This window comes from Olea europaea, chromosome 14 (genome assembly GCF_002742605.1).
Source record: "Olea europaea var. sylvestris chromosome 14, O_europaea_v1, whole genome shotgun sequence".
NCBI lineage: Eukaryota > Viridiplantae > Streptophyta > Magnoliopsida > Lamiales > Oleaceae > Olea > Olea europaea.
In genome coordinates this window covers 948,956-971,516 of record NC_036250.1, presented here as the reverse complement: position 1 = coordinate 971,516, position 22,561 = coordinate 948,956, and the positions used below count along the sequence as shown (strand labels likewise).

Sequence of the window (22,561 nt, the reverse complement as noted above, 5' to 3'; positions counted from 1 at the left end):
AACCAATAAATATTAAAAAATGTAGATATTTCATCTATAATGAAGAAGGACATATTGCCCATCAATGTCCTAAAAAGAAGGATAGACATAATATAAAAACTTTTAGAATTTATAAAAAAATTCAAGATGATAGTGATATAGAACCAATTGAAAATTTTAGAGATTTAAGTAATGAATGCAGTAACATTTATGAATTAGATATATCCTCATCAGAGGAAGATTCTGAGGAGATAGTATATATGAATCAAGAGATATAACAAGCAAATCTAGAAATAAAAGAAGAAACAATTGAAGAAGTTGAAGACTCGATAGAAGGTATAAATCAAGAAATTACCTTTGATATTAAAAAATACAAAAGAATAACCAAGAGAATATTAGACCTACAAGAAAAAGATGTATTCCATCAAGGATTCTTAGGAATACTACCAAGAGTTAATAAAACAATTGTAAGTATGAATTATAAAGAAATGTCTATCAATATAGAATATACTATAGGAAAAGCAAGAATTCCTATAATTACAAAAGAATGGGTAAAACAAAAGTTATCCGAAAAACATAAGAAACAAGTTGAAATGCATTGAAATAGGAGGAGCCCAGATAATGGTAAAAAGATTCTTTAGAGAAGGTATGAACGTACCAATAGAAATATATTGTATGGACAACAGAATCTTATAAGATCCTATAGATGCTCTATTAGGAATAGTTGTAGGAAATTTAGTTTATCAAAAAATAATATTTACAGTAAAATCAAATTATACAATATCACTAATTGATGATAATATTGACCAAAGTTTCAATCTATATTATAGAATTGAAAACTTAAAAATGTTACGAAAAAGTAAGGCTATTAGTATAAGCATAAAATCAATTTTTGCTTTTAGTACTAGCCATCATAACAACCTAAGAAAAATAACTGATAATATTATCATACATAAAGATTTTGAGGAATTAGCACAATATATACCTCCTAGGAAATACCAAGAACATGAAGTCACTATACCAGAACAGATAATGTTTGATTTCCACAAACAAGCTAGAGAAATTAATTATGAAGGAAAACTGATAAGAAGAAATAGTGTTAATTTAGAAGGAGATAATCTTATTGCAAGATTTCCCTCTAGACAGAACTCTAAGATAAACAAACTCAAGAAATTAATTATTGCTGAACCATCAAATTCACAATATTATATCAAAACAAGATATGTAAATCAAGAAGGATATAAGAAAAATCTTCTTGTCCTCATAGATACTGGAGCATATAAAAGTCATGTAAATGTTAAATTTGTTAGTCATTTAATAGATTTTGAATTACCAGAACTATATATATTCAAAGATTATTTTGGAAATAATTTTGAAATAAGAAAATATGTTAAGTTCCCTCTTATACTTATGGGAGAGGATCAGAAAGAATATACTAAAGAAATAATTCTATATAAAAATGAATTATATGGAGTTGATCGTTCACCTATTTTATTAGGAATGAACTTTCTTCAGAAATATAGTCCTTATAAAATCTGTTAAGGATATTTAAAAATAACATTTGATGATAATCCAATCATCATATCAATAATAGATTAAAATATGAAATCATTTGTTATCATGGAAAGAGTAATTAGTACTAATCTCATGAGTTCATATATTGAAATTACACTCGATATAAAAAGATATTGTAGAATTAAATTTCATGCTTACTTAGATACAGGAAGTACAATAAGTTTATGCTTACCAAATGTACTACCATCTGAATATTGAAAATATAATTCAAAGAAGATTGTCACCGCTACAACAGCAGGTGGAAATAAGTTAATATATAGCAAATATGCTACGCAAGTACCTTTTCTAATTTCTTTTAGAGAAATATTTGTTGATACAATATATATGTCAAACACAATTGGATGTGATATTTTATTAGTACAAAATTTCTTATTAAAATATGCACCATTTACACAATATATTGATAAATATATATTCGCAACTCCTTGTGCACATAAAATATTTACACAAAAAATAAATAAGGCTGTTACCATAGCATATAAAGATATAAACCATCAGAGTTCCTCAACACAGCGTGGTGGATGTTGGAGTACAGAAAAATTTAAACCAGTTACAGTCCTAAAAATGACAACAGAAAATAGGTTAGAAAAATTGAAAAAAGAAATCTCTGAAACATATACTGAAAATCCATTAGAAAAATGAAATATAGACAAAGTAAATGTAAAAATAGAATTAATCAATTCAAACACTATAGTAAGAGTCAAACCCATGAAATACAGTGTAGATGACCAATAGGAATTTAAAGACCAGATAAAAGAACTGCCTGAAGCCAAATTAATTAGGCATAGTAAAAGCCCACATAGCAGCCCAACTTTTTTGATTAGAAAACATAGCGAGATAAAAAGAGGAAAAGTCAGGATGGTGATAAATTATAAAAAGTTAAATGAAGTTATCAAATTTGATGGATATTACTTGCCAAAAAAGGACACCCTTATTAAGCAAGTACAGAACAAAAAATATTCTCAAAATTTGATTATAAGTCAGGTTTTTGGCAAATTATGCTTATAAAAGAAAGTAAACCATTAACTGCATTTAGTACCCCCAATCCTTTAGGACAATACGAATGGAATGTAATGTCATTTGGGTTGAAAAATGCACCACAGATATTCCAAAGAATAATGGATGAGGTAATTAAACCAATTACTCATTTTTGTATTGCATATTTAGATAATTTACTTATTCATTTAAATAATATTGAAGAACATATTGAACATCTTGAAAAATTTTGTTATATTATGAAAAAACATGGTATTACACTTTCTCAAAATAAAGCTGAGATAGTTAAAATAGAAATAAAATTTTTAGGATTATTTATAAAAGAAGGAGAATTGCAATTGCAATCTTATATTGATGAAAAACTTCAAAAATTTCATGAAAAAATCAAAGATAAAAAACAATTACAAAGCTTCCTTAGTATATTGAATTATGTTGAAGAATTCATTGAAAATTATGTCAAACTAAAAAATTATTTTCTTCCAAAGTTAAGAAAAAATATAATATGGTTTTGGGAAAAATAAATTGTGAAAATATAAGCAAGGTAAAAGAAGAATTAAATGTATTACTCAAACTTATAATTCTACAAGAAGAAGATTTCTTTATCCTTGAAACTGATGTTTCAAATAATTTCTGGGGAGCAGTATTAAAGGTTAAAAAGAATTATAAAGAACATAAATGTGAAAAGAATTGTTCTTGTCCTGAGATACTTGCAGGTTACACATCAGGAACATTCAAAGAAGTTGAAACAAGATATGAGACGAACAGCAAAGAACTCATTGCTGTAAAAAGGGGAGTTAAAAAATATGAAGACTATCTATTACCAAAAAAGTTCTTGATTAGAACTGATAATACTCAAGTTAAAGCTTTTTTGAAAAATAATGTTGATCCATCTATTGCCAATAGATATATTATCAAGATACAAATTTGATTTTCATACTTCAAATTTGATATTGAATATATAAAAGGTAACACTAAATTTCTTTCTGATTATCTCAGCAAGGATGGAGCTAGAACATCTAAGGACGAAAGTCCAAATACTTGAGATAAAAATTTTCTATTTGGAAACACAAATTCAAAATATCCAAGGTAGCCTTCGAGACAAAAATATAGCCCTTGAGGCAGAAGTAACTTGTACCAAGTCTAGTACCCCTTCACAGGGACCAGTAAATACTAGCGCTTTCCCCGAGGATAAAGGGAAAAAGAAGAAGGTAGTAGGAACCCCTTCACAGGGAATACTCAAGCCTATTACTGGTAATGAAGATATCAAAATTCCCACCAGGGAAGATATTCAAAATATCAAAAACGAAGATAGCTCTTCACAGAGCCAAACTGAATTTAATTTTTTTATTGAAAGAATAGATCCGAAAAATATTGTTAAAATATGCCATGAGGCAAAATTTCCCAAAAAAGATAACTATGAAGAAGTCATATTCTTTATTGCTATTTTTAATGTTTTATTAGATTGGTATTTGGAAATAGAAAAGTGGATGAAAACTCTCCACTATGCAAAATACAACTAGATAAACTTTTATCCAGGAGCACCAGCCAACTGGGTACGAAATTGTTTTGAGATAGGAAATATACTCTGTATATATCCCAGCAAAGATCTCAAAGAATTAGCCCAACTTCCAGCCAACGTCAGGAAAGCTGTAAAAAGATATAATGAAGTTGTCAAGATAACAAACATATACATCAGATTTCATTCAACAACTATGAAATGGGATCCCGTTCTTGAATATATGCATCCATCATTCCATGTTATCAAAATAGGACTTACAAATCAACATTTTTTACCAACCAGTCAAAAGGTTGTTAAAAATGGATATCAAGATATTATAAATATGATGCCCTACAGAAGAGCAAAATGATACAAAGAGATATTTAAGCATGTAACTCAGATTATTACTGAGAAAGAAAAAATATGAATTTATTCATCTGAAAACCATATAATCTACTCCAATGCAAGGATGGTTACAAAGGAAGAAGACATATGTTATCTTGACCATCTATTATCCTCAATTATCTCAAACCAAGTACATGGATCAGAAGATATGGCGAAAGAACTGTGCAAACTACTCTGGAATTACAGTGACCACTATTTTGAATACTGCGTAGTAGAAGATATGAGCCAAGCATCTATCAACAGTGAAGAATTCCCTGTAGAATTCTTTGATTCGAAGATAGAAAAGTGATTGTGACAAAAGTGGCCCTTTATCATTACTTTAATAAAGAAATTTATTAAAGAAAAATTGTGGCTTCTAAAAGACAGAGGATAGTGCAATAAAGTCTCAATAATTGTGACCACTCACCTAGTGGTTGTCATAAGTAAAGATAAGGTAGATAATTTCAAAAAGAGAGGTCCACCTAGCAAGAAAATAATGAAGAAATCGGTGGAGATAAGATTACTGAGCTACCCAACAAAAGAAAGGAGGATACAGCTGTCAAGAGAAGATTCTCAAAACCTTCTATAAAAGAAGGCAAGAGAGGAGGAGGAGAGGAGCATCTCAAAAAACACTCTGAATAATCACATCTCAAAAATATCCTTTATAATCTGTATACACCACTTGTATTCAAAAATATTAGATAGTCAAAAGGAGAGCAAAGCTTGTAATAAGGTAATCACTTATAGAGTTCTAAACTTCATAAGGTGAGTACCAAAAGTATGTAAATATAGATTGTAAGCATGTATTATTTCAGTTTATGAATATTAAAGTAAAGTTTGTTATGTTCAACAAAACTTTCATAAAAGGATTTCGTTAAGTTTCTCATGATTCCTCGGCAGTACAGATAGAGATTTTAAAAGATTTTCAGAACATTGATTTTAAATGGATGTTAGCCATGCCAAAGTACCCGTCTTTGATGAATGGTTTAGGGGAAAAAGGCAGTTTTCTAACAAAATTGTAGCACATTGTGTGTGAGTTATCTTTTAAAATTTCATTCCAAGTAAGAACTTGATTCTGAAAAGAATCTGAATAGAGGTGAAAACAGAGACTCTGGATACTGTGAGATAGCGTTTGTGGAAACACAGCTAGTTCTCTAGAATGAGAAATGCAATCTTAATTAAAAAGCCTTTTTGCGGAAGCAGTTGTGGACCCAAATGATTTCAAAAAATATTTTAAACTTTTACTTGATTCAGAAGATTGATTAAATACATGCAAAACATCTATAAGAGGATACTGGAGGGAAAACCTGTTTACTTCTATTCGATTACTGTAAGTTATTTACTCACTTTTGCATGCTTATGCTTTGATTAATTTTGATGAACACTTCACAAGTATCCACATCCACTTCTAATGATAATAATAATCCCAGATTATATTTAGATGAGAAATATATTTCACTTTTACTTAAATTAGCTGGAAAGTCTGAAGACGTATTTTATGTTGGCCAAGAAAATTTTGAAGAAATATATAGAAATATAGATTATTATTGTGAGCATAATATAAGATTTGATTATGTAAGAACTAGTAGAGAAATAAAAAAGGTAGAAGATATTATAACTAAACATAAAGATATACAAGGAGAAGTTTCGGAAAGAATAGTTCTAGGATACGTAACTAAGAAAGATCAGCTTAAAATCTTTGAAGAATTATCAAGATATAGAGAATATTTAGAGGTATTTGAAAAATTAAAAAATACAAACATAAGTCCTGATTAATGAATCCCGAAAGGCGAAGGATACATCTTGAAAATAATAAAAGTAAGGGTAAAATAGTATTTTCAATAACAAAGGCTATTGTGGAAAATAGAATCAATATCCTCACCACTATCATCAGTTTCAACGCAACCAAAATTGTCGCGCTCCAGAATGACCATCGCCACACCCATAGCATCACAGAACCACCACTGTCACGCCCACAGCATCACAAAAGTCGCTGCACCAGCGCCACAATCACAACATCATAGAACTACTACCGCCACACCCTTAGCATTGCAGAACTCACCCCACCACTACCACACCCACTATGTTACACTGCAAGACCACCTCCATCATCGCCACGGCTATCACCACCATCAACACCAATTGCGACCACTACCTCATCCCTGCCTCTAGTAGCGCCACAACCACACACAAGCTCAACAACGACCATGACAACCAATACCACTACCAAATGCTACCACAATGGCAGCACCATCTCCTCCAACACCATCACCTGCACTAACGTGACCATCACAACCACCAACTGCATCAACACAGTCATCTACTCAACCACCACCACTATTCGCAAAAACACCAATCACCACAAAAAACTCAAACTAAACAGATCTAATTAAAAAAAAAATCAAAAACTGCAATACCATCGGCGACAATGCACCGCTGCAGATCTTGTCGCTAAAAAAGATCACGTTGCTTTAGATGTGCCCGTCATTCGTGCACTATAGATCTAGATAATCGGATGTTACATATTCCCGTGCATATCGACTGTTACTGCAGTCACTCACGACGATCGGAGGTTGCAGATTCCTGTGCACATCAGTTGGAACTGTAGCCACTCACGCCATGTACACCGTATAGAAGTTACATCTTGATGCAGCCACAGTCCCATCGTCGGTATGACCTCAATGAAACTTCCTTCTCTTATGAGAGAGAGAGGTGAAATGGGGGAAGAGAAAGAGATGGGAAATGAAGGAGATTAGGGTTTCGAGCGAGGTGGTTGGGTGGGGTGCGTAGATGTGTATTAATTTAATTTTATAATATATTTATAAAATAATAATATATTAATTAACAAATATCTGATTTTTGAAACAATAAACTTAGCATATGATTTATGAAATGGGACTTTAAAAAGTAGGTTTTTATGTAATTTCCACTTAAAATAATTCGTTTACATTTTGCTTTTTATTAGCCCATATTTGATCGAAACTAAATTTAAATTTAGAGTAATGTTATTTAATTTCATTGGAGTTGCAACCCTAATTTAGATATCGCATTACTTATTAATTTAAGTCAAAATCAATCATTAATTTTAATCATATATGTTATGGGATTTACAACTCTTTAACCACGCATCTCATTAATTTTTATTAAAATTTATTAAAAATTTAATTTTAATCATCTCCAAACAAAGGCTTATTTGTTTTTATTACTTTCTCTTTCGTTTGGATCGAATTTAACCTAATGAGTGTGTAGAAATAGACTTGTTCATTTCCTATCTAGTGATATCAACGAGCCGAGCTGAGTCAGCTTGCGAATCGAAATTTAAGGTTCGAGCTCGACTCAAGTAAAATGATCGAACTTTTTTCTTGGCCCTAGCAAAAGCTCAACCAAAAAATTAGGTTCGACCCGAGCTTTCTGCTCGAGCCTTTTCGAGTCGAGCCGAGCAGACTGGATTTTGATTGTAGCTTTGGTGTTTTTTTTTAATTAATAAAAAAGGCAGCAAGTTGCTGCCTTGTTTGGCAACAACCTGCTGCTTTTTAAAATATTTTTTTTTGTATTTATTCTTTTTAAATATAGGCTCATGAACTCGAGTTGGCGAGGGGTCGACTCGGGCTTTGTCCGACACCTCAAGATGGTGCTCGGTCCGAGCCTCCAGTCAGGTGGGCTCAAGCCTTTTTTGAGTTTAACAATAGACAGTTCGAGCCGACGAGCCCGATTGACATCCTTATCCTACGAGAGTATTATCTCTCTCCCCCCAAATGCAAGTAAAGTCGCACAATCAAAATCGTTAAACAAAGAAGGTCCAATTTCAACCCGCACAATTCTAGTGAAAAAGGAGATAAATTGCACACGATCCTGAGAAATAGAACCGGAGGTGATTCCAAACTACCACGCATCGATTTTTGATAGATTTGAACAAGATAACATTCGAAAATCCAAAATCCAAACTTCATCTTCTTCTTTCTTGAGATAAGGCCTGAATTTTGCCATCAAGGTGAGATTTTTCCCACTTTCTTGGGCAAATTCTTGCTGGGTTTTGCACAATTAGCTCAAATAATCTGAAAACTCTTATCTTTTTCAATGAATAAATCTGATATGCTCTATTTCTATTAGGACGTAATGAATTTCACCGTCATTTTCTCATTTTATCTATGCTTCGGTTTTGTATGTGTTGACTTCCTTGAATTCTTACAGTTGAGTTTTCTCCGAGACTCTATTTTTTCTCTTCTGATGTGAACTCTAATTTTCAATATAAATGTCAAATACATCTTATATGAAGTTTGATGGCAGAACCCAGCATTATAATTCCATTTCTTTAATTGAAAATCACAGAGTGTGGGATTATTGCAGGACTGTTATGATGACTTCATCTATGCTCTATTATGCAAATATGCCCTTGAGCATGCCACGAATGCTCAGAGTGAGGGCAAGTAATACAAATGATAATGTACCTATAAAGAAGATGGGAATGAGCGACGAGGAGTGCGAGGCTGCCATCGTTGCAGGGAATATCCCGGAAGCACCCCCGGCACCCCCCAAACCAGCGGCTCCAGCTGGTACCCCAGTTGTGCCTTCACTTGTGAGTTCATTTATTATATTTGAACCGTGTTCTGAAAATGTATTGCAGAGTGTGGTTGCTGTTGCATTTCTCAGATAATGAGAAAGGGTGATAATGTGGTAGATTTTAGATTGAAGTTTATGCTTATTACTATTTTTGATCTTGTCGATAAGATATTTGTGTCGTTAATGCCTCTTATTTAGTTAAGGGCTGGATAGTAATTGTACTAAGCACTGCACTGATACCTTTGTAGAATGCCTTATTAGATATTTATTTTGTGCCTTTTGACTTTCTATGATGTGGCATAATATTAGGGTGTGTTTGATTGACATGGAAAATATTATCTAGAAAAGAAAATATTTTCCATCTTTTGTAGAAAATAAAAACCACCTCTACCCAAGGAAAATATTTTCCTTAAAAACAAGGAAAATTAGGCATATTTTCAAAAGTTGGAAAATGTTTTCCATGGAAAAAAATAGCAATCAAACACTCAAAGTGAAAATTTGGATGGAAAACTGATATTTTCCATGAAAAATAAATGTAATCAAACACACCCTTAGTTCTTTTGAATGCAGAAGACACAGAAAAGAATTTAGGTTGATAACTTATTTGTTACTTAATCATATTAATGCTGTCAAACACATGTCCAGTTCTTCCAAATTTGCATGTCATGTATTGTTGAAACTTTTGTCTGGAACTTATAAATAACTGTTATTAATATGTGACAATGTTAATGTCTGTTGTCAGTCGCTTAGTCGTCGCCCTCGTCGGAATCGTAGGTCACCTTCTCTGAGGGCTGCATTCCAAGAAACAAGTTTAAGCCCTGCAAATTTGGTATATCCACTTTTCATTCATGAAGGTCAGTGCCATCATATGACTAGTCCTATATACATGTGCTTAAAATTAACAGAAAATGCAATGTTATCATGTAGATTTTTAAGCTTGCTTGATACATGTATCATCTTGCATGATATGCAGGTGAAGAGGACACGCCAATTGGGGCAATGCCCGGATGTTATAGGTTAGGTTGGAGGCATGGACTCGTAGAAGAGGTTACTGTCCTCTTGCTTGTCTTTTATATTTGAACATGATGGAGTTCTTCCATGCACTCTAACCCAAATTTTTTCTCTAGAACGTAGTTCTGAATGTGACTTCTAAACATAAACTGACCTTGCATGGCAATATGAACACAAAAGAAGCGTTGTCACATTCTCTACCAGCTATGCCTTCTGCATGAAACATTCTATGATGATATAGCTATCTATAACCAGATGCAAATTGTCGTGTGTGTCTAACTTGCATAAGCAGTTACTTTGAGTTGTTCATATCGATGCTCCGATTTGTGCTATACACCAATCGATTAATAGATTCTTTATTCAAGAAAAATTGTTGTATATCATTAGAAAGCTCTTACCAAGCCCGAAGTTTGCACACATCGATGTGATTTATACTATGGGGATCTTAGCAATATAATCAATCTGAAATACCTGAGCGCATACGCTGTAGAAACAAATCCAAGAAAATGTTATCGTCTATTTACCATTAAATTGTTCATGTTCAAGTAACTATTATTTTTCTAGTTACTTTTTTTGCACATGGTAAGTAATATCCTCATTAATGATTAGTGTACTCGCTGACATATCTTCATGCAGGTCTCTAAGGCTCGGGATGTCGGTGTTAACAGCATTGTGCTTTTTCCAAAAGTTCCAGATGCTTTAAAGGTTCTTCTTCTGCCCAAATACTTTCTTATTTTGTTATTTGATTTAACTAATGGGTTCTTCTCTTTCAGACCTCTACAGGAGATGAAGCTTACAATGAAAATGGTTTGGTGCCTCGAACAATACGGCTGTTAAAAGACAAGTATCCTGATCTTGTATGTTATTCTTCACTGAGGGGGGTTGTAGTCTTTCAAGATTGGGTGGCTTTAAATGGAAATTTGATTTTCTTTGATAATTTATGATGTCTGTGTATGTAGATTATCTACACTGATGTTGCATTAGATCCTATTCTTCTGATGGGCATGATGGCATCGTCAGAGAAGATGGTAAGACACACTTGCCATGATTTATTCTGAGAGTAATTCACCTGCTAATTTATTGACTCATCAGTCGAAGACAAGTTCTTCATGAAAGGCTTTTTAAAGGTTAACTGAAAATTTTACCTATATGAGATGAAAGTCATGAAACAAAACGGTCTTCTGGTGTTGTTTTTTCAAAAGAAATCCCCCCCCCCCCCTCCTCCTCCTCTCTCTCTCTCTTTTTGTGAAAAATTCCAGCAAGGATGTGGAAGTCACAATTAGAGAATCCTTTGACACTTAATTAGGACTAGAATGTGTCTTTCAAGGCATTGGGACATCAAAATTTTGAATTTTCAGATAAATATGTAAATTATAGAAGTTGTTTGTTTGCTTGTCTTACTCTTCAGAGTTGGGTTCAAATTACGGCTCCCCCTCTGCTTTTTGGAGTGAGGGGGGGGCCTCATGATCCCCAACTCTAGAATGAGGACTCCATCGCTTGTGCGCCATACCCATGGCTCATTCACTTATAAAGCAATCCTCCGAGCTCTTTACAAGTACGGTCTCTAATCTCAAACTCAAGTCCGGCTTCAAAAAGAGGTCTCCTTTGATGGGTGTCGCTATGGCTCTATTTGCAGTATTTCTATCTATTATTTTAGAGATTTATAATTCTTCCGTTTCATTGGATGGAATTTCAATGAACTAAATCTATAAGAATCGCAAAATCCTGCCTTTTAAATAAAAAAATAAATCAATTAGAGCTCAAATTTCTAGCCTATTTTACTCCCCGATGGGGTTCTTTTCACCCTTTCCTCACGGTACTATTTCGCTAATGGTCACCAAGGAGTATTTAGCATTGCAAGGTGGTCCTTGCTGATTCACGTAGGATTCCACATGTCTTGTGCAGCTCGAGTCAAATGCAAGCTTGTGATGCTTTCAGCGACTAGACTTTCACCATCTAGGGTGCAGCATTCGTGTTGCTTCGCCTAGCAGCACGATGCTTGTATTGCTCTCCCACAACCCCCTTTTCACGGTTTAGGCTGCTTCCATTTCGCTCACCGCTACTACAGGAATCACTTTTGCTTTCTTTTCCTCTGGCCACTAAGATGTTTCAGTTCGCCAGGTTGTCTCTTGTCTGCCCATGGATTCAGTAGCAATTCGAAAGGTTGCCCTATTCAAGAATCTCAGGATCTATGCTTATATTCAACTCCCCGAAGCATTTCGTCGATTACCACGCCCTTCCTCGTCTCTTTATGTTAGTAATGAGTTAGTTGTTGTACATTCTAATGCAAGCTTTAAGAAAATTACAAAGAGCATATTACATGATTCCACGTTGACATCTAGTTCTTTATTTACGTCTCATACTCTGCCCCTGAATTTTATTATATTTGAGGAAGAGCGGGTATAGTTCATTCAAGGTATCATGGCCATTAATGTTGAACTTACTGCAATATCCTGCAGGAGTTATAATGAATGATGAAACTGTGCATCAGTTGTGTAAACAGGCAGTTGCCCAGGTAACCCTGGATTTTACTTTATCAAATACGCTTGTCGGTAATACAAAGTCTTTTAGACAAGTGAACTCAAAATCTTCTGTCTTAACTTCGATTTTTAATCTATTTGAAAATGATCTTCTATTATTTAGCACACTGTCATAACTGAAATAATTTTCCTGGTCGATTGAGTTTTGATGTCAACATTGTCAAGTTCCCAACATGCGTAGTTTCAGAGTTTTTAATGCTTTACATAGAATATAAGGGTTACTTGCACTTTTTGTCGAAAATACCATGCAAACCAAGTTTGTAATTTTAATACTTTGTTTATTTCCATATTTAGGCCAGAGCAGGGGCGGATGTTGTCAGCCCTAGTGACATGATGGATGGCCGTGTAGGAGCAATTAGAGAAGCTCTTGATGCTGAAGGCTTTCAGCATGTTTCTATTATGTCCTACACTGCAAAGTCAGTTCTTATTCGTATTATCTTTGCTTTTATTATATGTTTATTGATCCTTCTATAATGATATTTAAATTCTTACATGCTTAATCGAGAGGAATTCTAAAATTATTTCTACATGATTTGGTGTCAAGCTTTCTTACTTTCTGGTCTCCTTATTCCACCTTCAGTTTTTCACTTGTTCTTGATTTTCATACGTTGATCATATTGATGTTTCAGGTATGCAAGTTCATTTTATGGACCTTTCCGAGAAGCATTAGACTCAAACCCACGTTTTGGTGACAAGAAAACGTATTTAACTCACCAATTCTTTATTTTATTTTTGGCCGAAATATCAGTAGCTACCAGTTAAATCTTACTTTTCCACAAATGTGGCATGTATTAAAAAAAGGTATCAGATGAATCCTGCGAATTATAGAGAAGCTCTGATTGAAACCCACGAGGATGAGTCTGAAGGAGCCGATATCCTTCTGGTTAGCATTTCTTTATTTGGTTTATCAAAACATAAAGAAATATATTATTGCATTTTTGTGAATTTGACTGCATTCAAATGAGCAAAAAAAACCTAGTCTTTTTCTGATAGTTTTTCACTTGGATTAGGTGAAACCGGGTCTGCCTTACTTGGATATAATAAGGCTTTTGCGAGATAACTCTCCTTTGCCCATTGCTGCATATCAGGTACTACTTAAAAGTAAACAATTTATGTTCAACGAAACATGTCTCCTTTTTTTGTAAGGAGGATCGTACAGCGCTAGAGAAATCGAAGCACAAAAAATAAGCTAAAATGTTAATTATTGTGTTGTCCGCTGTCTAATAATGCATAGTAAACATTCACGAGGGTTTAGTGAAAATGCATCATAAAACCACGAACTTTTCTACTTAGTTCCCTTTTCTCATCTTTCTTGGAATGTGCCGTACTTAGGTTTCTGGGGAATACTCCATGATTAAGGCTGGTGGGGTTCTCAAAATGATTGATGAAGAGAGAGTCATGATGGAGTCGCTGATGTGTCTGAGACGAGCAGGCGCTGACATCATCCTCACGTATTTTGCTCTACAAGCTGCTCGGTGCTTATGCGGGGAGAAGAGGTAAAGTTTATGTGATAGAATGGAAGTTCATTTTTGTGTGTAGAATTTTGTTTGTTTTATGTTCTTGATTGTAACTCATTAATAATTGAATAAATGTTCGAACTTTTCATCGATAATTGTCTTGTGAACTAATGCTTTTCCATAAAAGAACGAAATTCAAGCTGGTAAAATTTCAATTTGTGGTTGAATGGTAATCATTTTTGTGAATCGATTAGTTGGATGGATTATACAAGATTAGACAATGAGTAGAAAGAAGTTTAAAGTATTGTATGTTATATTGTTTGGTTCTGTTTTGTTCAATACTACATATTAAACATATCCTTATATTATTCGAGATATTTTAGCATTGCATGTTTTCGCTTGTCATGAAAATTCACACTTCTATGTTCCAAATTTGTCGATTTCAATTAAATGAGCTAAATTTTTTATTACACATGTATTTTGTAAAGCCTTTATAAATCATTAAATTCCGATCCATTTAATATAAATTATTACTTTATTTAAAGCAATTACACGGCCAAACCACTTTATTGAGGTTTTATTTGGCAGGGTTCTTTATTCTTGATAAAGTCAGTCTGGTTTAGTTTTATCTAAAAATTAGCAAATTGCAAATTAAATAGATACAATGCTATACTTTATAGGAGAGCTTCCTTTGAATTCAGCAAGTTCCTGTACAAGTATAGCTTCTCTTAGGAAATAAATAAATAAATCGTTTCTTTCTCATTTTTGTAAAAGAATTATTTTAAAATAAAGGAGTGAAAAAAGATCGAGAAAATTGCAGATTTGGCCCTCAATATATTGTCAAAGTAGTAAAATGTCATTGCAATATGCCTCACTTCAAATTTTTTAAGAATTATTGGACATGTGGGAGTAACGTGACCATTTAACCAAAAAAAATTGAACACTTTCTGTCATCGAGGATTAGATTGATTGTACAAGAACAATGAAATCGTAATGACCAACTAGATACTTAAATAATAAGAAAAAACATAGATCAAGTCGAATAAAAACTCTTAAAAATAAATGACAAAGTTCCCACTAATTACAAAATACTACATGGAAGTATTTTAATTTCTCCTTAGTTTAATAAACCAGGTACATAATATTTATGCTTCTTCTTCATCAGTCACAAATTTTCCAGTACCAGGATTAATGGCAGCAATAAAGAAGAATACGATGTTGAACAACAGAAGAGGTTCAAGTTCATTTATGGGCACTCCAGTTTCTATATTCAACTGTGCCAGAGCCCCTTTTCCTGTCACAATTTCTCCAATTATGGAGAAAACAATTCCCAGTTGAGCCAATCTTCCAACAAATAATTCATTTGATTTTGTGAATCCAAACAATGGACCTGCGTGCATGCAAAAACTAGTTAGGGCTTGGAAAATCCATTTGGTACGTTAAACTCAATAGAATTAGACAAGAATGTCTAGTAGAGTCGCATGTTAAAGTCACTGATGGTTGATGAACAGACACTCATAGTAGCTTGACAAATGGTTCGGTCCAATTACCAAACAGACTCGATACGTTGATTTGAGATATTGATAAGGTCAATACCACTCCACTCAATGCTAGGCATAATGAGTATATTAAGAGTTAAATTGGCTAAAGGTATGGGTCATAATTATTATGGAGTACCCACATGGCCCATTGATCTTTTAATTCTATCCAGATTCGTTAGTTTGCATGACATTATGGTCTAATATTTTGATTAATGGGGAGTGACCAATAGATATAGTAATAGCATATGTATTGTATGATACATGCTATTAGATAGAACTAGACAATGTAAACAACTAGAATAGTCAGAACAGTTGTTTACCGTCTCCAAGACCTAATGCACCCCGAAATCCTTTGCCAGGAGCTATAACTGCCTTATCAAGTCCGGTCGGAGTTTCGTCGACGAAACGACCACGATCACCTAAAGCTCCTATGGCTCCAAGCAGATTGAAAAGGATGAAGAAGAGAAGAAGAGGCTCAGCTTCATAAATGGGGATTCCAGTTTCCAAATTTAGTTGTGACAGAATTCCCTTTCCTGTTACTGCTTCTCCTAACAAAGATGCCTGCACTAGTTTTAAGCAATGTCAATCAATCCTAGGAAATTTGCTAATAATCTACATGTAATAAGGTTCAATCAATTGACCGTAATGAGTGTCTGGACGTTCATATATATAAAGAACCGAATTCTTATTGTTGATTATGATTATGTATGTTAAAAATGAAACTATAAAAATACCTTATCCTTGTTTATACAATTTTGTGTGGAATTCCATGTACGACATTTCGAATCATAATAACTAAATTTATTTTGAAAAAAGATTTGACTTTACCCCATCTTTATAAATTATTTTAGCTTTTAAGTTACTTTAAGCAAATAAAATCAGTAAATAAATATAAAAAAAAAAATATTGTAAAGCTGGGATCTAGGTAAAACAAGAAAACTCACCGCGAACCCGATCATGGCAACACGACCTACAAAGAGTTCATTTTCCTTTGTAAAACCAAATCCTCCAGAGGTCCCAAAAATGCCATCTTCTACCTTTGTCTTTTCCTTCACAACTGCAATCTGTCAAAAAAATAAAAATTAAAAAATTCAATGCATCAAATTTACCATGCAAAATTAAAAGTAAAATTAAAAAACGTACCTTCTTAGCGGGTGCTTTTGCTTTTGACTTGAAGAGTGCAACAGTTGTAGTTGATGAAGATAAAGGAGATGAAGTTTTAGGTGGTAACAAGAAATGAGAAAAGGGCTTTGGCTTCAGTCTCTGAATCATCAATTGCTCCTTCTTCAGATCCAATGCGTGCCCAGAAACTGTACTACTAGCAGAGAATAGCATGGTTTGAACCATGGCTAGGTTTAGTGTGTGTTGTGTGAGAAAGAGGTTTTAGAGAGAGAAAGAGAGTGTGATAGTATCTTGTATCAATGGAGAATTATTTTTCACAGTTCCGTGGTCTGTGTATTTATGCATTGCATTTAAAGTTCTCCAAATATTTTGTGAGAGTTTCTCTATCACACAAATGATACATGTTGAAGATAGGGGTGGAAGAATTGTCACGGTGGAGAGAGTGTCCACGTTCTTGTATGATTTGGTTGGTGCTTTTGAAGTGGATATTTTATGGTGGTGTTCGAGTTTAACAACGTAATTATTTTTTATACATTGTATTTATGTTTTTCTACTTGCGTCCGTATTCAATTGAAGAATCAAATCGAGTTTTATTAGGGTTGAAAATTGTTCTAGGTGGGGGTTAATTCTTTCGTAAAACTCTCTCGAGAGTTAATCATAGTGTTGTCGAGAATTTTGCAATAGTAAAAGTCTTTTTGCACTTTTCCTTCTTATTGGACTAGTTTCGGAGTAAATACATTCAAGACATTATATTTTGAAGTAGAGATATATATAAATTGTATATTTTTACTTCATTAAAGACATGTCGATAGTCTTAAATCCATCCAATGTTTTTGAGACTTGTGCATAAACTTTCGTTAAATGACCTTAATACGAACTAATTTAAAGTAATGTTATGTGATATAATGCCTCTTATATGTTGCAATAGAGATTGTGCCTAGCAAAATTTTATTTTATTAGATCTAATTATCTCATTCAATATTGAGAAAATTCAAGAACTTTCTATACCGTATTACAATAAGTGCAAGTTGTTGGTATATGGCTCGCTGGGTACCTCTGTGTCATTCTCAAGTCATTTTTGATGGATTGTACCTTTAGAAACCATCTATGAATTTAAGAAAGTTGTCACTCGATGTTGACCCTACTAAGTTATCGCGCAGTGGTAGGAATTTTTAGACCAAGCCTTCTAAAATTCCTAAGAATAATACACGTGCCCTAGAGCGAGCTTGGTTTGGGGACCAATGTTGCATATACCAACCACTTGGATACATATTAGGATCAAACTGCATTTGACTAGCAATTGTCTCACCAATTAATTCGTGGGTCTAATTTCTAATTATGTAAAAAGGACTCAAAACCCTAATATCAAATATTTTCAAAAAGAGCCCATTTCCATCCAAACTAAACTCTTTTTTGAGGTAAAAGTATTGATACAAAGTTATCTTGAAAATTGATTATGCCGAAACTATTTTACTACTTAAAACGATCATAAATGAAAATTAAACATAGCTTTCTCACGATCAAAATAATGCACACGTTAAGACAAAGAAATGGCCGTGGGACCCACATTAATAATCTAGAGAGGTGCTATGACAGCAACTATGACAGCCTTCTCACACTGGGGGGAAGGGTGATTATTTGTAGCGTTTCTCAATAATCTAGCTCCTCTGCGAACACTTTTTTCCTTTTCTCACCTCACCCAAAAAGGGTACCACAAGGTGTAAAACCTTTTATGACATTGTGAGCTAATGGTAGTTCGTGCATGTATATTTCCATTACACACTGAAAATACGTCGTAAGACGATCATTTATGCTGGTTTCCAAACTGTAAGCACCTCTTGAAACATCTCCACCACTAGTTCTCTATCCGCGTGTCTGAGAAACGTTTGCATTTCGTCTCTAACGGAATAAATCTTGCCAAAATCGAACAAATACGTCAGGCACCCTTTCTTCAACTTATCGAGCTCGTAAAGCCAAGCCTCTTGCGACCTCTCGAGGACATTTCCTGAGTTAATATCTTCTAGAAGACTTTCCTCACAAGCATCTTTCAACTCTACAATGTCGTATTTGTTTGCTGCACTAAGCAAAGCCAATCGGTGTTTCCAGAAATCTTCTTGGTTTATCTTCCCATATAAGTAACTGATAAGCGCCATGCAAGAATCTCTCGACATGTCTTCCATGTCAACTGTCGACGACTCTTTCTCCTTGAGGTCATGCATGAACATGCTCTGGAACACCTGCGAACTTGTACAAAGAATCATCTTATGAGCTTGTAGTGTTCCATCGGCAGTGTTGATGGTGACATCAGTGTGAATAGACTCGTCAAGCATGCGAGAGAGGCATCTGAGAGAGTTTTGAGTTGCTAGGCATCTGAAAGTGTTTTGAGTTGCTGGATATTGCATCCTGCCGTCACTGGGGCATATAGAATTGCCTTCTCCACACTAATTTCAATAGTAAGAGAGGACATGTTCCTTAAAACGTAAAATGCTATCCTTAAAATGAAAAGCCAAATGTACTTTACCTACTTCCCAAGGATAATTATGTTAATGTAGAATTATAAGTTCGACATAAAGATAATATAAAGCGACGTACATTTAGAGGGCAAATCTTTGTTAGTGCGGAAACGAAGTGTTGAAGAAAAACTTGAATTTTTATTGATAGTTTTTGAGTTGCTACAGCACACTCAATAATGTTTTCTTCTTTTTTTTTTTCCTTACAATGAGACTACAAGAATGACCTCTATTTATAGGACCACATGGATAACTCTAGAGACATGGGAATATAAATGGACACCTAATAATTTATGAATTTGCATCATGTATTTTCCTGATACATTTTCTTGAAGTGCATGTAACCTTATTTATTTTCTAAGATTACAAATTAATGCCACATTTAACACCCCCTCTTAATTTGTAATCTTGAGTTTTTCCTTAATCTTGTCGAACTTGTCAAATGTGACTGCCTTTGTTAAGATGTCTGCTGGTTGATCATTTGTGTTGATAAATTCCATGCAAATTTCTTCTCGACTTACCAAATCTCGAATGAAGTGATGACGTAGTTCAATATGCTTCGATCTGGCATGAAAAACTGGATTTTTTGTCATAGCAATTGCTGACATATTGTCGCAATGTATTGTTGTTGGCTCTTGTTGTTCAATCATCAAGTCTTTTAGAATTCTTCTAAGCCAAACTGCTTCACAAGCGGCATCCGCAGCTGCAATGTATTCCGCTTCTGCAGAAGATAGTGCTATAGACCTTTGCTTCCTCGAACTCCATGAAATAATATTTGTTCCAAGACAAAAGATGTAGCCCGATGTACTTTTGCGGTCAACAAGTGAGCCTGCCCAATCACTGTCAGTGTAGCCAACAAGGTTGAAGTTATTTTCCTTTTTGAACTCAATGCCTTGATTTTTTGTACTTTTAAGGTATCTCAAAATTCTTTTTGCCGCCGTAAAGTGATTCTTGCTTGGTTCATTCATGAACCTGGAAAGTAAACTCACTGATTGAGTGATATCCGGCCTTGTGTTGAGGTAGATGAGTGAACCAATTAACTTTCGGTAGAGTGTAGCATCTACTTTTTCAGCATCATCATTGACTTGGAATTTTTCATTCGGCCCCATTGGAGTAGAGACTGGCTTGCACTGGTTCATGCTGGATTTTTCTAGAAGATCATCAATATACTTCTCTTGAGATAAAAAAATTCTTCCCGGGCTTTGTTTGACTTGGATGCCAAGAAAGTATTTCATTTGACCCAAGTCACTCATCTCAAAGTCTCTCATCATCTCTTTCTTGAATTCTTCCACCATGCTTTTACTTGTACCAAAGTATAGAAGATCATCCACATAAAGACATACTACAAGAAAGTCTCTTCCAAGATTATTGACATATAGAGATGATTCACTCGTGCTTCGATTGAATCCATTTTGATGAAATAGCTATTGATTTTGCTATTCCATGCTCGCGGCGCTTGCTTTAAACCATAAAGTGCCTTGTATAAACGATAGACTTTTCCTTCTTGTCCTTTGATTTCAAATCCTTCGGGTTGCTCGACATAAACTTCTTCTTGAATTTCACCATTTAAGAATGCCGATTTTACATCAAGTTGATAAACACATACCTCCAATTGAGCTGCCAGTGCCAAAACAGTACGAATTGTCTCCATTCTTGCAACCGGAGCATATGTTTCAGTGTAATCAATTTCGGGCTGTTGAGAATACCCTTTTGCAACAAGACGTGCTTTGTGCTTTTGGATCGACCCATCTTCATTGTATTTTATTTTATAGACCCACTTGAGTCCAATGATTTTCTTCCCTTCTGGCAAGGCAACAAGCTTCCAAGTTTTGTTTTTCTCGATTGTGGACATTTCTTCATTCATGGCTTTTGTCCAACATACTTCTTTTGAGGCTTCTTCAAATGATTGTGGTTCACTAGAGAACAACCCAAGTTCACATGACTCATATATGTCTTGTAGTGAACGTGTCTTTCTTGGAGGGCTTTCTGGATCAGATTCTTCCTCACTTCTTGGAGTAGGGTTTGGATTATGCTCTAAATTTCCAACTTGTGACGGACCTGCTTGAAATGTTAATGGATCAACAAAATGGTATGGTGTCTGGTCCACAACTTCTTTCCCTTTCCAATCCCAAGATGCAGCTTCATCAAAAACAACGTCTCGTGAAACTGTAATTTTGTTTGTAGTTGGATCTAATAACCGATATCCTTTAGATTCATCACTATATCCAACAAAGACAAGTTTTTGTCCTTTCTCGTCAAATTTCTCCCGATTTTGAGAAGGGATAAGAGCATAAGCAATGCTGCCAAATATTTTGAAGTGATCAACCATTGGCTTCTTTTTGTTCCAAGCTTCGTATGGAGTTTTATTCCGTACAGCCTTTGTTGGAGACTGATTGAGAATGTATACTGCCGTATTTACAGCTTCTGCCCAATACAGATTTGGAAGTCCTTTGCCCTTTAGCATGCTTCTTGCCATTTCAACAATTGTGCGATTTTTTCTTTCGGCCACGCCGTTTTGTTGCGGAGTTCGACTCACAGTTAATTGTCTTTTGATGCCATTTTTTCTGCAATATTCCATGAAAGGATTATAGAGATATTCACCTCCACGATCGGTCCTTAAAGTTTTTATCAAAAAACCACTTTGCCTTTCTGCTTGAGCTTTGAATTGAAGAAATGTGGAATATGCCTCAGATTTTTGACTGAGGAAGAAAACCCATATCATTCTTGTGAAGTCATCAACAAAGAGAATAAAATATCTCTTGTTTCCAAAAGTGGGAGTTTGCATTGGCCCACAAATATCCGAGTGCACAAGCTCAAGTGGTGCTTTCGTTCTCCATGAAATTTTGGAAACGACAACTTGTGCAATTTCCCATAGATGCATCCTTCGCACATTTTGTCTATGTGTTGGATGTTAGGAAGTCCCGTCACCATGTTTTTCATTTGGAGTAAATGAAGGCCTCTTTCATGAAGATGACCATATCTTGCCTTGAGTGCACAATTCTCATTTAGTGGCATCATAAGAGGAAATGTCTTGTTCTTCATTTCAATATTTGCCACACAAATATTTTTCTTTTTGTCAAAAACTTTACATGCACCATCATCAAAGTGGACAGAGAAGTCACTTTGAATAAGTTGTCCAACACTTAGGAGATTATGAGAAAGATTGGGAACATAAAGAATATCTGTGATGAGTTTCTTGTTACCTTCTTTAATTTGGACAGCAATGGTGCCTTTTCCTACCGCATCTCTACATGTTCCATCACCAAGAATTACTTGTGAAGTAATATTTGGATTAAGGTCCACAAAAATGTCGCGATTCCCCGTCATGTGATTGCTACAACCGCTATCCAAAGACCAAGGGCTTTGAGCTCCATTTTCATAATTTTGA

At 34.4% G+C, this 22,561-nt stretch overlaps 2 protein-coding genes and 1 pseudogene across 2 annotated transcripts in view; 1 reads left to right on the top strand and 2 right to left on the bottom strand.

The window, feature by feature from the left end:
• Positions 1-8,243: 8,243 nt before the first annotated feature.
• Positions 8,244-14,217, top strand: LOC111408703 (annotated as a pseudogene).
• A 768-nt stretch (positions 14,218-14,985) lies between these two features.
• Positions 14,986-17,041, bottom strand: LOC111408701 (photosystem II 22 kDa protein, chloroplastic-like). Its single transcript, XM_023038452.1, has 4 exons — positions 16,685-17,041; positions 16,486-16,605; positions 15,862-16,102; positions 14,986-15,390 (listed from the first exon to the last, which is right to left on the bottom strand). Exons 1-4 carry the CDS (start codon positions 16,886-16,888, stop codon positions 15,146-15,148), a joined length of 810 nt encoding a protein of 269 aa, XP_022894220.1. The 5' UTR covers positions 16,889-17,041; the 3' UTR covers positions 14,986-15,145.
• A 1,011-nt stretch (positions 17,042-18,052) lies between these two features.
• Positions 18,053-22,561, bottom strand: part of LOC111408702 (BTB/POZ domain-containing protein At1g21780-like) — an 8,207-nt gene continuing 3,698 nt past the window's right edge. Inside the window, exons 4-5 of the mRNA XM_023038454.1 lie at positions 19,256-19,270; positions 18,053-19,104 (exon numbers count right to left, since the gene is read on the bottom strand). Coding sequence (XP_022894222.1) covers positions 18,472-19,104; positions 19,256-19,270 — 648 coding nt within the window. The 3' untranslated portion in view covers positions 18,053-18,471. The remainder of the gene's footprint in view (positions 19,105-19,255; positions 19,271-22,561) is intronic.

Coding starts and splice junctions, on each gene's coding strand:
- LOC111408701 (XM_023038452.1), bottom strand. CDS start 16,888: ATGGTTCAAACCATGCTATTCTCTGCTAGTAGTACAGTTTCTGGGCAC. Junction 16,606..16,684: donor CAAAAGCACCCGCTAAGAAG/GTACGTTTTTTA, acceptor TTTTTTTGACAG/ATTGCAGTTGTGAAGGAAAA. Junction 16,103..16,485: donor TTGCCATGATCGGGTTCGCG/GTGAGTTTTCTT, acceptor AAACTAGTGCAG/GCATCTTTGTTAGGAGAAGC.